This window comes from Oncorhynchus tshawytscha, linkage group LG14 (assembly GCF_018296145.1).
Source record: "Oncorhynchus tshawytscha isolate Ot180627B linkage group LG14, Otsh_v2.0, whole genome shotgun sequence".
Classification (NCBI taxonomy): Eukaryota; Metazoa; Chordata; class Actinopteri; order Salmoniformes; family Salmonidae; genus Oncorhynchus; species Oncorhynchus tshawytscha.
The window spans coordinates 37,907,616-37,921,478 of NC_056442.1; the positions used below are offsets into that span (position 1 = coordinate 37,907,616).

General features: G+C 43.3%; 1 protein-coding gene across 9 annotated transcripts in view; it reads right to left on the reverse strand.

The window, feature by feature from the left end:
- LOC112267178 (protein Aster-B) overlaps positions 1-13,863 on the reverse strand; it is a 90,132-nt gene continuing 76,269 nt past the window's right edge. For 3 of the 9 annotated variants that reach the window (XM_042297493.1, XM_042297496.1, XM_024445362.2), the window contains 16 exons: positions 10,303-10,387; positions 9,954-10,057; positions 9,634-9,729; positions 9,435-9,515; positions 9,193-9,308; positions 8,753-8,939; positions 8,354-8,537; positions 8,038-8,184; positions 7,662-7,926; positions 7,448-7,551; positions 7,122-7,328; positions 6,810-6,900; positions 6,578-6,589; positions 5,659-5,766; positions 5,273-5,393; positions 1-4,239 (listed from right to left, as the gene is read on the reverse strand). In XM_042297493.1, coding sequence (XP_042153427.1) covers positions 4,150-4,239; positions 5,273-5,393; positions 5,659-5,766; positions 6,578-6,589; positions 6,810-6,900; positions 7,122-7,328; positions 7,448-7,551; positions 7,662-7,926; positions 8,038-8,184; positions 8,354-8,537; positions 8,753-8,939; positions 9,193-9,308; positions 9,435-9,515; positions 9,634-9,729; positions 9,954-10,057; positions 10,303-10,387 — 1,998 coding nt within the window. In that variant the 3' untranslated portion in view covers positions 1-4,149. The remainder of the gene's footprint in view (positions 4,240-5,272; positions 5,394-5,658; positions 5,767-6,577; positions 6,590-6,809; positions 6,901-7,121; positions 7,329-7,447; positions 7,552-7,661; positions 7,927-8,037; positions 8,185-8,353; positions 8,538-8,752; positions 8,940-9,192; positions 9,309-9,434; positions 9,516-9,633; positions 9,730-9,953; positions 10,058-10,302; positions 10,388-13,863) is intronic. The other 6 variants (XM_042297499.1, XM_042297500.1, XM_042297494.1 and 3 more) reach the window with 5 other exon arrangements.

Genomic DNA, 13,863 nt, shown 5'->3' on the forward strand with positions numbered 1-13,863 from the left:
TCTTTTTGTTCAATTTTTATTCATACCTCCAATCTCAACTTCACATCTACCAGAAAGCCACTTTATCTTAGTCTCTATTAGGCAAAGTCATTGGCAAGTCAAAACCCACGCACAGCGCAGGTTTGATTCTCTTGTCAGTGTGTGTAGACTGCAGATATACACAACGTATACGTACAGTATACCATATATAAATCTAATTAAGAATCATTTTACAGATCAAAACAGGTCTAAAAAACAAAACATTAGGTTTTTGAACTGAGCTACACAGTAAGATAATGCCAAGACACACTTGTTAGAAGTGTTCAGTAGTCATTTGTTCAGTAGTCATTTTCAAGGAGGTTGGGACTCCTGTAAGTTAGCCAGAGATTCAGCAAGGCATATTTCAATTAATGTAGTCAGTGAAGCACACAATGTATGCAGTGTTGATGACAACATAATGGCGCTGTCAAGACTTCTGGAGCCTTGGTTACAGAGCTTTAGAGCCAGAATAGCAATCATACTTGCTAATGCCAAAATATGTGAGAGCGAGTGCGAAAAAACAAACAAAAAAAACAAAACAAAACAAAAAAAAAGCTAATCAGATCTATAAGGGGTCATGAGTTTTATTTTTTAGGTGATTGCTTGTAATGCTGAATAATATGATTGAATATCCTGTGTTTTCTATGAATATTGTTACACTATGGTATAATAGCTTGTTGCATAAACAAACATCAACCATACCCTTATAACTAGTTCATAAGCACGAGCATAAGATGTTTACTCATATGATACATAACATGCTATAATTCTGCATAACAGCTAATTCCATACTTATAAACTAGTTGTAATGTTTTGTGGTATTGTCATGAATTTCAGAATTAGATGACTTTAAGTTAACATTTGGAATGAATGACAATTAATACACCTATCTTATGGAGACATTCTAGTTGCTAACATGAGAAACCCAATGGGTATGTTACCGTGCTTCTTTCAGATTATTTGAAATGGTCCATTTCAATTACTGAAATAAAAATAGAAATCCAAGCAATTTTATAACTCAAAAAGTCCATACACTTTAAAAATAAACAAAGCATTTCAATCACATTTTCACATATGAAATATAATCACATATTTGAAACATAACCTCCGCACATCTTTCAGTATGATATAGCTTGATTGTGAAAGGGATTTCTATAAAACAGAAATACTTTCCAATCACTGTTGTTCAGATCTTAAGATTTCCACAAATGATCAATAATACACCTTGTGATATTAAAAGTCATCATATGACACGCTGCAGGAGAGCCAATCCTAAAACATGTTCATTCAGTAACCTTGGAAACCCAGAACTAGAATCTAGCCTATAGTCTGTCATGAGAGATCACTCATTCAGTAACTCACCAATGCAACGCCAGCACACATTAAAGCCGGGGAGTCAAACATTCTCAACATACTTTAAAACGACTAAAACCAAATCGAAACTGTGTAGAAATCATATAATGGACTTTCATTCATACAGTTTCTTGACTGTGTCCAGCTTGTTATCAATCACCAAAATTAAAGCTAGACAGTCAGAATAGATGATTTTCTTTGTTGCACATTTTGATTGCGAGTAAATACTGTATAACACATTTTCAAAACGTCACTCGTTCATAGAGGACCGAATGCGGCCCCTGGGGCAAAATCCGTTTGACGCCCCTGCATTAAAGAGATAGATATCCACTGCTCCACAGTTCACGCACAACCCACTCCTGTCCTGTCTAACCCTGAAATATTTAAGAGAACAGTCACTCACAAAATCATGTAATTACATCATCAAGTGAACAGAAATGTGTTGAAAGGAAATTTCAATCAAAGATACAGAGTAAAGCATTCTATTATATTGGATAAATATAATACTTTTTAGAATGCAAAAAGGGCTTCCGTTTCACTATAACATAAGGGCTGCAATACCACTGAATTTCTTTCATTCACTATTTGGAAGGTCTTTAAAGTGCAGTACTGTTTCTCTTTTTGGAAGTGATTTTATCACTGAGCTCCTGCTGCAGCTAGGGGTTACATTTTAGACATTGCCTACCTGAGGTTATTCCAGCAGGTATTTACTTGTCTTTCAATAAATCAATGATAAATAGCTCATTGAAAATGAATGACATCTTCTGAAGGCTTTATCTACCCTCTGTTATGGTTCAATTGAATTGTGTACAGATTCCAACCCAAACACTGGACATGGAGAGTGGGGGTGTGTATATGATTTGGAATAAGCAGGGATGCAGGTTGTTGATATGGATAAGCAAAGAGGGTGTGTGTGTGTGTGTGTGGTTGAGTCAAGCCACTTGGCATGGACACAGAGATGTCCATATGGGCTGATTGTAAACTGTTAGCCAGAGAGGCTAATGCAAGGCTGCATCCAAACGCATGGGCATTATAAAAGGCAGTTTGGCTACATGTGCCAGAAATTAAATGTTGAGACGCATCCATGTGTGGAATGATAGAAATGTCACACTATATAAATTAACACATGTGCACACACACACGCACACAGAAACATACAGTACACTCAAGCACACATGCATACTAGACATGTCACAGACATATCTGGCATGGTTTTCTGAAGAAAACAGTTTTCTTTATAGATTCTTGTACCCAGCTAGAGCTTTGATAACTTTCCTATATACATAAATAAACAATTAATATATGCTATGTATATATCTTGAAATATTCAATATTGAAATATATATATATATATATTTCAAATATATTTATATAATTCTTTTCATCCTCAAACATTTTTAAGAGATATAGTCACAGTTTAGTGATAAAACACTTTACATAAGAACACAGGTCTCCCTAATTGTCTTGCTGCAGTATCCCTTTTTCAAGTATCAATGACTTAGTGTGCATGCTGTCTTTTCCTACAGAAAAGACTACGGGTCAAGTTGTACTACATTCTCGGGTCTTATGGATCAGTACAAACTCATTTTGATAAATGTGCAACAAATAATGGAACTAATTAACACTGTGCATAAAACAAATCACCAGTAACTGATAAATAAAAGCTCTGTATTGTTGCCGTACTTTGAAAGTAGAAGTGACAGGCTAGCTAATCATTCTTAAAAATGGATCAAAATACTGTTCCACAACTGATAAGTCTGATGGACAATGAACTGCATTACCCAACTAGTACAATAGTGGCAATACCACGTAAAGCTCATTCATAAACCTTCAAGAAGACTCTGAATTCCATAAATTCCTGTTGTTAACAGGAGATCCATTTGCCACCAATCATGGATGTTTTGACACGCCACATTACATATCCTCTCTATCCCCAACAACATCCTGCAATCTCTTAACGTTTCTCTTTATTGAGTACCTGTGAGAAGGAACCTTCTCCACCTAAGTCAATCATTATGCAAATTCCAACACAACAGCCTAGCTCTAGGTGATTAGGGAAACCAGCCCTGATGCACTGTTGAGCCTGGGGCAAAAACAAGGCAGTTGAGACATTTCAGTGGAAATGTGCTCGCACATACACATACTCTATAATATATATTTGCTGGTGATCCTGCTACTCTAGAGCATGATCTGTGGCCACGATCAGAGGAGTTCATAAAAGGGACACTGCAGCGGGGACCTGTAGGGGAGGAGTGGTTTGGAACAGTCAAGGGAGTGTAGAAAGTCTTGAGACTGTAGGTCCCCTTTCCTCATCTATCTCTCCTCTTTTGTTTGTCTTTAGACACTCACAGAGCAGGAATGGGACTACCTCATTGAGAGGAGTTAAGGTGATGAGTAAAATCACATGCTGAGCTTTTTGTTGTCCTCCATTCCCCATGTGGCAATGGCTGACAGTACGATGTCCTTCCAACATTAAAAGACAAAGAAAAATAAGAGACAGAAGTGGCGTCAAGGTAAGCGGAGCTGTTGCCTCCCCACGATGCCTCAGTGCTGTGGGAACCCCACTGTTCAATTCCTGTCTGTGATAGGGGCACGTCCTGACCTGCGGGGTCATGACCTCTGAGCTGGGGGACGGCAGCCGGTAGGCGGTCCCTGTCACACTGGGGCCAGCTTGCCTGGCAGTCGGTTGGTCTCTTGTCTCTCATTGTTTTGTTTGCATACTTATACACAAACAGTTCCTATATTGCACACCATGCCCTCATGGCCTAAGCTCGTATGTCAGTTGTAACCGCTTCTTTTCTCCTCAGCTTCTGAGCTGTAGTCCCTTAAGCCAATGCCCCTTTGAAGGTTCAGTAGAGAGTCTTTCATCTGTAGAGGGAAACAGAAAACATTAAAACCTTGCAAGTAACTATAATCATAGTTTCTTATGAGAAATATATTTCACATTTTGAGACCCTGCACAAAAACCTAGAGGATTTGATTCTTAGCCTTGTGTTAATGCTTGTAACTGTATTTGTCCTCTGTGTTACCTACCTGGACTAATAGTACCACTGTTCCCTACCTGGACTAATAGTACCACTGTTCCCTACCTGGACTAATAGTACCACTGTTCCCTACCTGGACTAATAGTACCACTGTTCCCTACCTGGACTAATAGTACCACTGTTCCCTACCTGGACTAATAGTACCACTGTTCCCTACCTGGACTAATAGTACCACTGTTCCCTACCTGGACTAATAGTACCACTGTTCCCTACCTGGTCTAATAGTACCACTGTTCCCTACCTGGTCTAATAGTACCACTGTTCCCTACCTGGACTAATAGTACCACTGTTCCCTACCTGGTCTAATAGTACCACTGTTCCCTACCTGGTCTAATAGTACCACTGTTCCCTACCTGGTCTAATAGTACCACTGTTCCCTACCTGGACTAATAGTACCACTGTTCCCTACCTGGACTAATAGTACCACTGTTCCCTACCTGGTCTAATAGTACCACTGTTCCCTACCTGGTCTAATAGTACCACTGTTCCCTACCTGGTCTAATAGTAGCACTGTTCCCTACCTGGTCTGATAGTACCACTGTTCCCTACCTGGTCTAATAGTACCACTGTTCCCTACCTGGTCTAATAGTACCACTGTTCCCTACCTGGTCTGATAGTACCACTGTTCCCTACCTGGTCTGATAGTACCACTGTTCCCTACACGGTCTAATAGTACCACTGTTCCCTACCTGGTCTAATAGTACCACTGTTCCCTACCTGGTCTGATAGTACCACTGTTCCCTACCTGGTCTGATAGTACCACTGTTCCCTACACGGTCTAATAGTACCACTGTTTTCTACCTGGTCTAATAGTACCACTGTTCCCTACACGGTCCAATAGTACCACTGTTCCCTACCTGGTCTAATAGTACCACTGAGGATTTGATGATCTCTCTCCACTTCTGCAGCTCAGCGTCATGGTAAAGCTGTTGGGACTCCAGGAGCTGGGCCCACTCCATCTGCGTCTGGGGCAGTTTACTAGACAGAAATACACACATACTGTCAAACACACCCAGATGCCACGGCCAAGAGCAACTCAAAGCTAAGTATTGTTCAGGGGCAATTCTGCAGCATTGTTTTTTGAGGTTGGGAAAACAGGATGAAGCCCATGTGGTTTTCAGATGAAACTAAACAGGCATATGCAGTCTGGGTTTGACTAAGTACACAGTCATATCAATTATAGTATTATGTAGGCAATAGGCATAATGCCAAAAACCTATGGGTGGTTAGCGACTTAGCGTACCTTTCATGTATCCGCAGCCCTTGCCAGGTGGTAAGATGCTGTGCAGAATACTCCAGCATCCACAGCTTATAGAACAGCATCATGTTGAGGAACACCAGCAAAACCAGGCTGAAGGAGGAGAGGAAAACAGAAGAATGTAAGGGACAAAGGAAAGAAGATGAGTAATGAAAGCTACACAGGTGCTTTAGTCTGCATATTCATTAACCTCTACAGGATCGGTGTCCAGACCTCGGGACGGTTGAGCTAATGTAGGCTAATGTGATTAGCATGAGGTTGTCAGAAACATAACAAAAATCCCAGGACATAGACATATCTGATATGGGCAGAAAGCTCAAATTCTAGTTAATCTAACTGCACTGTCCAATATACAGTAGCTATTACAGTGAACGAATATCAAGCTATTGTTTGAGGAGAGTGCGCAATTATGAACTTGAAAATGTATGAATAAACCAATTAGGCACATTTAGGCAGTCTTGACAACATTTTGAATAGTATGCAATAGTTCATTGGATCAGTCTAAAACTTTGAACATACATTGATGCCATCTAGTGGCCAAAGTCTAAATTGCACCAGGGCTAGAATAATTCATTATGGCCTTTCTCTTACATTTCAAAGAAAAAAAGAAAAACATGTGTTTTTATTCTTTGTATTATCTTTGACCATATCTAATGTGTTATATTCTCCTACATTAATTTCACATTTCCACAAATTTCAAAGTGTTTCCTTTCAAATGGTATCAAGATTATGCATGTCCTTGCTTCAGGTCCTGAGCCAGAGGCAGTTAGATTTGGGTATGTCATTTTAGGCAAAAATTGAAAAAAAGGGGCAGATCCTTAAGAGGTTTTAATGAACCAGTTAAAATGAGGGAGGAGTATGTTTCCTGGTCAGGTCTAAGTGGTTTATCTTTAGCCAGATGTACCTTAGACAGATCCTATGGCAAGCAATGAAAGGAGAGGAGAGGAGAGGAGAATCACATTCAGAAGACAAACAAAACAAATAAATGTTTAACACAGAATCAGATTTTTGCTAACTACTAAATATTTCAAAGAGAGTTGAACTGAAATAACTACAAATGAAACACAAATTGTTAAGATGGATCTGAAAGTGAGTGTGTATACTGCATGTGTGTGTGTGTATGAGTGTGTACTCACACAAAGCTGACGATGAGCAGCAGTTTGGACACGCTGTAGAGGGCGAAGCCTCCAGGAAGGTGCTCAGGCATGTGCCTGGTCTGAGTGGAACCTGAGGGGGGCAGCACAAACACGGACAAGGTCAACTAGATATATTTAACACAATATGATGTGTGGAAATGTATAACAGTGTATGTAATGTATGTACCTTATGAAAGTGTATAAGAATCTACAGTGCATTAAGAGTTTAGAAGAGTATAAAAAATATAAAAGATATAATATATATAGTTTATATAATATAAACTTTTTTAAAGTGTCCCCCTGCCCTCTGACCTGTCACGCCCGCATGTTTGATGCGGTGGATGACCTCATCGTCGGTTGGCGTGGTGACGGGGCTGAGGAGGGCGTCGTCCAGGTGCTGGCTCCGTAGGTGGACCAAGGGTCTCTTCCTCCGTCTCACAGACGTCTTCACCCCCTTGACCTTGGGAGAAGGCAGGGTCGACCCCAAAACCACATCCTCCACCTTCGACAGCTCCAACTCTGACAGGGCACCACAGAAGCCGTTTTTACGTTCATACATTAGGATGGCATTCGGTCATCAGATTAAATGTTGCTGGATATTTGGTGTGACAGACATAACAGCTAGTAGAGGAATTTACCAAGATGATGGAAATTCTCGTCCAGCCCGCTCCAGAAGTTCTTCTCGATAAAGCCCTTCACTAATCCCCATGGCTGTTTTCTGTAACGCAGCTCAGTGGACACCCTAGGGACAAGGCATCCACTGGTATAAGTTGAGGCAGTGTTTCTAAATGAACATGTAATAGTTTCAAGAGCCACATGTTATTACAACAGCTGCTATAAGGCCCTCCTCACCTTAACCGGCACTTGTTCTTGGCCACCCGTGTCAGCATGTAACGGTTGAGCGTGTAGAAGTAGTCGTGGTAGGGCACGTCGTGTGTGATGACCTCAGCATCGATGATGTAGCACTCACTCTCATGGCTGGCCTTGTACAGTGTCTGCGTCTCTGTGACCGTGGCTGTCTTGGGGGCCAGGGGGTTGGACAGGGAGATGGTGTACATGATCTCTCTCGTCTGGTTCCCCGCTGTGTCGTCCTTCTTCCAGGGGTGAAACACTATATCTGTGTGGCGTTATATGGATACACATTCGATCACTACATAGTCAAAGGACAACACCAATGGAAGAGACAATAATGTGATGCTAACGCCAACGGACAGAATGTCTGACTGACCTGAAAACCTGCGCTGCTCCATGAAGTCGGTCATAAACTGGGATTCTGTGAAGAGGATGTCATACATCTTGTCCACACTGAACTTGTAAACCTCATCGATGTACTGTCTCCCTTTAAGGTCATCGTGGAAGGCTTGCACCTCCCCTGCTGGAGAACCATAGAGGGAAACACACTTTAAATGAAGTGCCCTTGGGGACATAATATCATATGGAGACAGTATTACCAAGACTTAGCGGCATCACTGAAGAGCCTGTTTCATGCCATATATACAGTATATGCATCAAATCTGTTAATGGACGGAAGATTGAAGCCGTACCCTCGTCGTGGGTCTCTGAGGAGTCGCTAAGTTCGGTGGGGATGTCTTCATTGTCGTTGAAGTCCAGGGAGGTAGAGGGCACCAGGCCGCTGGCCTCCGCTAGCCTCTGCTCCAGCACCAGGGGCAAGGCCAGCAGTTCTCCGTCAGGGAGGCAGTCGATGTACTCCTCTGGAGGGAGGTCAAACTAGGACACACAGAGTGGGAGGGGGAAGGGGTCAGTCACTAGAACGGCACTGTAGGATACTTCAGTACATAGCTACGAGTAGGATTGGGCTGTGTTCATGTTTTGGTTATCAAATTACGAAACATTCCCGATATGCAAGTTATAGGCAGAATAACAAATGCATTTCCCACTCCATCAAAACAAATAACATAACAGTAATTGATTTAACCTCTGACCTCTATTATGTCGCTGAGACTCACAGAGAGGGGCTCGCTGCTGATGGATGAGCTGATGGTGCTGTTGGTGATGATGCATTTCTTGTGTATGGATGGTGGGCTGCCATCGTGTTTGGCCTCCGCGCTGCTCTTAGACGAGTTGTCATTACTGATCTCATTCTCCTCGTTAGGGATCTCCTCACAGAACCTGCACCATCACCGTGGGGGAACAGGGACCAGCTGGAGGTTAGGGTTAGGAGTTCTGGAGTGTTGCTGAGAGGGATGTGAAGCAGGGCTGAGAGGGATGTGAAGCGGGGCTGAAAGAGTGGTGTGTATTTGTGTATGCTTCAGTAATGAGGCCAGCCTCTCATAACAACCCACAGAAGATCAAGGGCATTTTAATCAACCATGGTAATTGATGAGGCATTGTTTATATCTGTAGCCATGGAAACCACACCCACCCCATGGTGTTGAAGTCGTCGTCAGGGGGAACGTAGTCTTCGTCGTCACTGGTCAGGCCTAGTTCGTTGCCATAGCACTGATGGACAAAGTGCCATAGCTCTTTGGGGCACAGGGGCTAGAGCACAGGGTTAGAAACGACAATCAGTACGGCAGAGACTTGGATTCAATGGAAAAGAAAAGTAGCAATATACTGAACATGTAGATCTATTTGTGATGAGGTTAATTGAGGTTGCTGGCTTACTTTGTCCAGCAGTGCATTCTGCCATAATCTGAACATCATCATGTAGGTCCTGTCCCGCGCTCCAAATGAGGTGAAAAAGTGCTGTGAGGAGAGAATGGAAATAATTCAAAAAAATATGCTCTGAAATAAGGCTAAGGAGAAGGTTTGAGCCTCCACTCAGTCAGTGAATGCCAAAAATGCAGTCCCTATCCTGTCTTACCTTCTCACCATCTGTGGACACCTGGATGGCATTGGGGATGAGGCGGGCTGTCTTCTCCTTCGTCATGGTGCAGATGTCCTTCAGCCTCACTGTCAGCTGCACACACATGCAAGCAAAGTAGTTTTTCTTCCAGCATTGCTTAATATTCAGATAAATATATCTGTTGAACTGTTACTGAACCACAATAATGCAATATATACTGTGATGCAAACTATAGAAATGCAATCAATTCTATTTCAATATTGCAAACTAACCAATACCAGAGAAATATAGATAAGATCAAAAGAACAGAAAGCCCCAGGCAGAGGCCCAGTGCGTACCAGCGTTTCCCAGCGGAAGATGTTGCTATAAAAACAGATCCAGTTTTCTGAGAGGTAGAGTCGGCCCTGTAGGAGGATGTCTCGTTGTAGGGCGCAGGAGTAATCTGCCAGCACAGGTCAGAGGTCAAATATCAGAGCCCAGGAAGGATACATCCACCCATCAAGGTCGGGGTTAATTATATTTCAACATAGTCAATTCAAAAGATGCATTACCTGAATTGATAGTTTAAATGGAATTGACTCCAACCAGCCAATGCAAACGTGTCTAAAACCAAAAGATTTTCCTATATCCACCATATTGCTGACAGAATTGGCCATAGTTGCCTAGTATTTTGCGTTAGTAACTCACCCACGATGAGTCGCTCTGTGTCCGGTAGCTGCTTGAAGAGCTTCCTGAAGTCCTCATTACGCTGTTTGTATGTGGGGCTCAACACCTGGAGAGACGGAGAGCAACAATGATAACTTCTTGAGAGAGGGATGACTCACACATACACATTCCTGAACACACGCTCTCTATCTCACACATACACATTCCTGAACACACGCTCTCTATCTCACACATACACATTCCTGAACACACGCTCTCTATCTCACACATACACATTCCTGAACACACGCTCTCTATCTCACACATACACATTCCTGAACACACGCTCTCTATCTCACACATACACATTCCTGAACACACGCTCTCTATCTCACACATACACATTCCTGAACACACGCTCTCTATCTCACACATACACATTCCTGAACACACGCTCTCTATCTCACACATACACATTCCTGAACACACGCTCTCTATCTCACACATACACATTCCTGAACACACGCTCTCTATCTCACACATACACATTCCTGAACACACGCTTCTATCTCACACATACACATTCCTGAACACACGCTCTCTATCTCACACATACACATTCCTGAACACACGCTCTCTATCTCACACATACACATTCCTGAACACACGCTCTCTATCTCACACATACACATTCCTGAACACACGCTCTCTATCTCACATATACACACTGGACTGCATCCATTTTCACAAGGGCATTTTATACAAAAGCACGATCCCCTGTTGACATTTAGCCACTTCAAAACATTTAATAAGCATGCTTTTGAGCATCGTGAGCATTCCAAATGTGAGTCACATTCCCAAGACAACAATATATAGTAACATCATTATACGGACACACACAATGCTGCTTTTTGTGGCGCAACAGTTAATATGTAGGACAGAGAGGGACAAAGACACAAATCAAATCTGTTCTGTTAGCAAACACTTATGTAGCTATTGGTTTATCTCATCAAATTCAGTCTCTGTCCATTGTCGGTTTAGAAATGTTCTGTTCTCACACAGAGGCATTCATTCTCTCTTGTTACATTCTCAGGCATTAAGGTACATCTAATCTTGGGCCTGGATTCAGGCTTGTTTAAAGAGGGAAGTATTGCTGTGACCCACAGCCAGTGTGAGTGCAGGGGTGAGTGCTCTATGTGTCTGAGCCAGATGTTGTCTTTTAATAGGAACAGCTTCAGGAAACAATGCCTGCCAGTACGGTAACCAAATACATCCCTCCATGGGAAAAACCTCTCGCAGCTTCAATCTGAAGGAAAACATCAGACTGTTCACATTAACTAGCTAGTGCATATTCTATACTCATATAACCAGAACAGCCCAGAATGGATAGACATAATCTGTTTCTGTTAAGCTATGAATGAAAACCACTGGTGCCTGTCAAGAAAACTTGGTAAATTCGAGAACTTTGAAGGCTGGAAAAATGGATTATGAGTCGGACATATTTACAGTCTAGAAATGTTCACAGAAAGTACTCTCTATAACTGCCTAACATATCAAGAGTATTAGAGCCCCCGTTTCACAACAAAAGCCTGCCTATTCCCCTTAAACTGCAGCCTTCGTACTTTGTCCAGGGAAAGGGTCCATGGGTACTATGGGAATGCAAATAGCTACTGACTCATGCCTTTCATTTAATTTGCTTTCCAAAATATAATTGCGGGTGGGAACCACAGAGGTATGCTCTTGGAGCAGGTACAGTACACAAACTGCCCATCCCAACCTTCTCACCCCTCTTCCCTCCCCGCCGCTCCCCCTCCTGGCATCAGCTCTCTGGGGGGAGGGTCAGTCACTTACTGCAGGGACCTCCTCTGACTCCCAGTCCTGGTCTTGGTTGTCCAAGGCGACCCAGCCCCACTCCCAGCCAAACTCGCCCTGGACCGGATCCTGTGGGAGCCACCCAGCCAGGGCTTTATCCAGCTCCAGCACCACCTGCCAGTCTGACTCCAGTCCTCTGTGAGCCTCCTGAGCTTCCATATTCCACTCACTTCCCTCAGGCACACGGGCGGACACCTAAACCAGTGGTGCCCTCGTGGGGTCCTCAGAGCGGTCGATTTAAATGCGAGTGGGTTAGGGTCCAGGTCTGCTGCAGACAAACAGACAGAGCTGTTGTGTGTCCAGTGGTTGTTTCTTGGAGACTGCTGTGACTGACCCGGTATGGATGCTACTCCCTTTCAGTGTGAGAGCTGGACCCAGCTGACTGCTGCCACATGATTCCAGTCCTCTCTCCCTCTCCCTCTATCAAACAGAGAGGAGCTGCGGCCGTTGGCCTCTAGTAACCCTGGCCACAAGTCTTTTATTATAATGGCAGCTCTGGCAGGCATGCAGTGTTACCCTGTCCAGATCCAGACGCCTCAGAGTGCTTTGGTGAGCACAGCTCAGACACACCAGCAGCGAAAGCAAGAAAAATATCCTTGGTAAAGAGAAAAACACAGAGAAAGAGAGAGTGTTTCCTAACTGGAAAGGAGTGCAGCCCCGTCTCGCTGGCTGACAAGGTGATTGAGTTACAGAGGACAGATGTGCACACAACCTTCAGTTACTTCTATGCTCCGTGAAGAAAAACATGTCCATTAATCTTGAGTGGTGCGGCACGGAGTCGCATGACGGCTCAGTCTATTGCAGTTGGAGTATTGCACCTCTGGGAGTATGTCCACTTCCCCTGTTGTTGACCATTCAGGTATTAGAAAGCAATTGCATGAGAGGCTTAACACATTTAGAGGTGTTACTATTACTAAACACCCCCCCTGGATCCCTGTGACCTATTTCCCTACTCTCTACCCCCCACAACTCTCCTGGCCCTTAAGGTCAAGTAATGCACTCCTGAAACCAGATCCCTGTCAGTTACTACGATCAGACTAGATAGACAGGCACAGAGATTGGTTCTCATCTGACTCTGAGCTGGGTAAAACAACCTATCAGCACAGTGGTGGGAGGTGGACACGACAACAGCACTCCATTAGTCTCAGTTGTGGATGGAATTGTGCCCTGGAATTGTGCCACAAATTCTACACCTTTCCTGCTTACTCAATTTCCACAACCCCCCTCAACATCTAGCCAAATCAGTGAGGAGAAATACGCTCCAAGAAACTGAATGTGGAGGGAAGCAAAATAATCCTCAGCACACTATTGAAACCAGTGCAGATCATTCACAGATCCCTCTCAGACGTGAACAGCTTTCGTCCTGTTGAAAATGCCTCTGCATCCCGTGAATAAGGTTCCATCAGACGTTTGCGAGCCATGCAAGCCCACTCTCTTCTAAAACTGTATCCAAGAAAAACAGTCAGATAATCGAGTAGTATCTGAATTCAAAGTTTTTCCAAGAGCTTTTCCTAAAAAGGAAAATGAAGACTAAAGCAAATGCAGACGCTATTGATACGACTATCTCCCATCTTCTCCAGGTGACAATGTGACAAGTCCTAGGACAGTGTAGCTGCCAGGTGGTGATGGGGCTATAGACAGTCCCTGAGGTGGCGGTTAATCATTAACCTGCTGGGTAAACAGAGAGAGATGTCGGAGACTGGCACAGTCAACCAGGGTGGGGCCCCATTA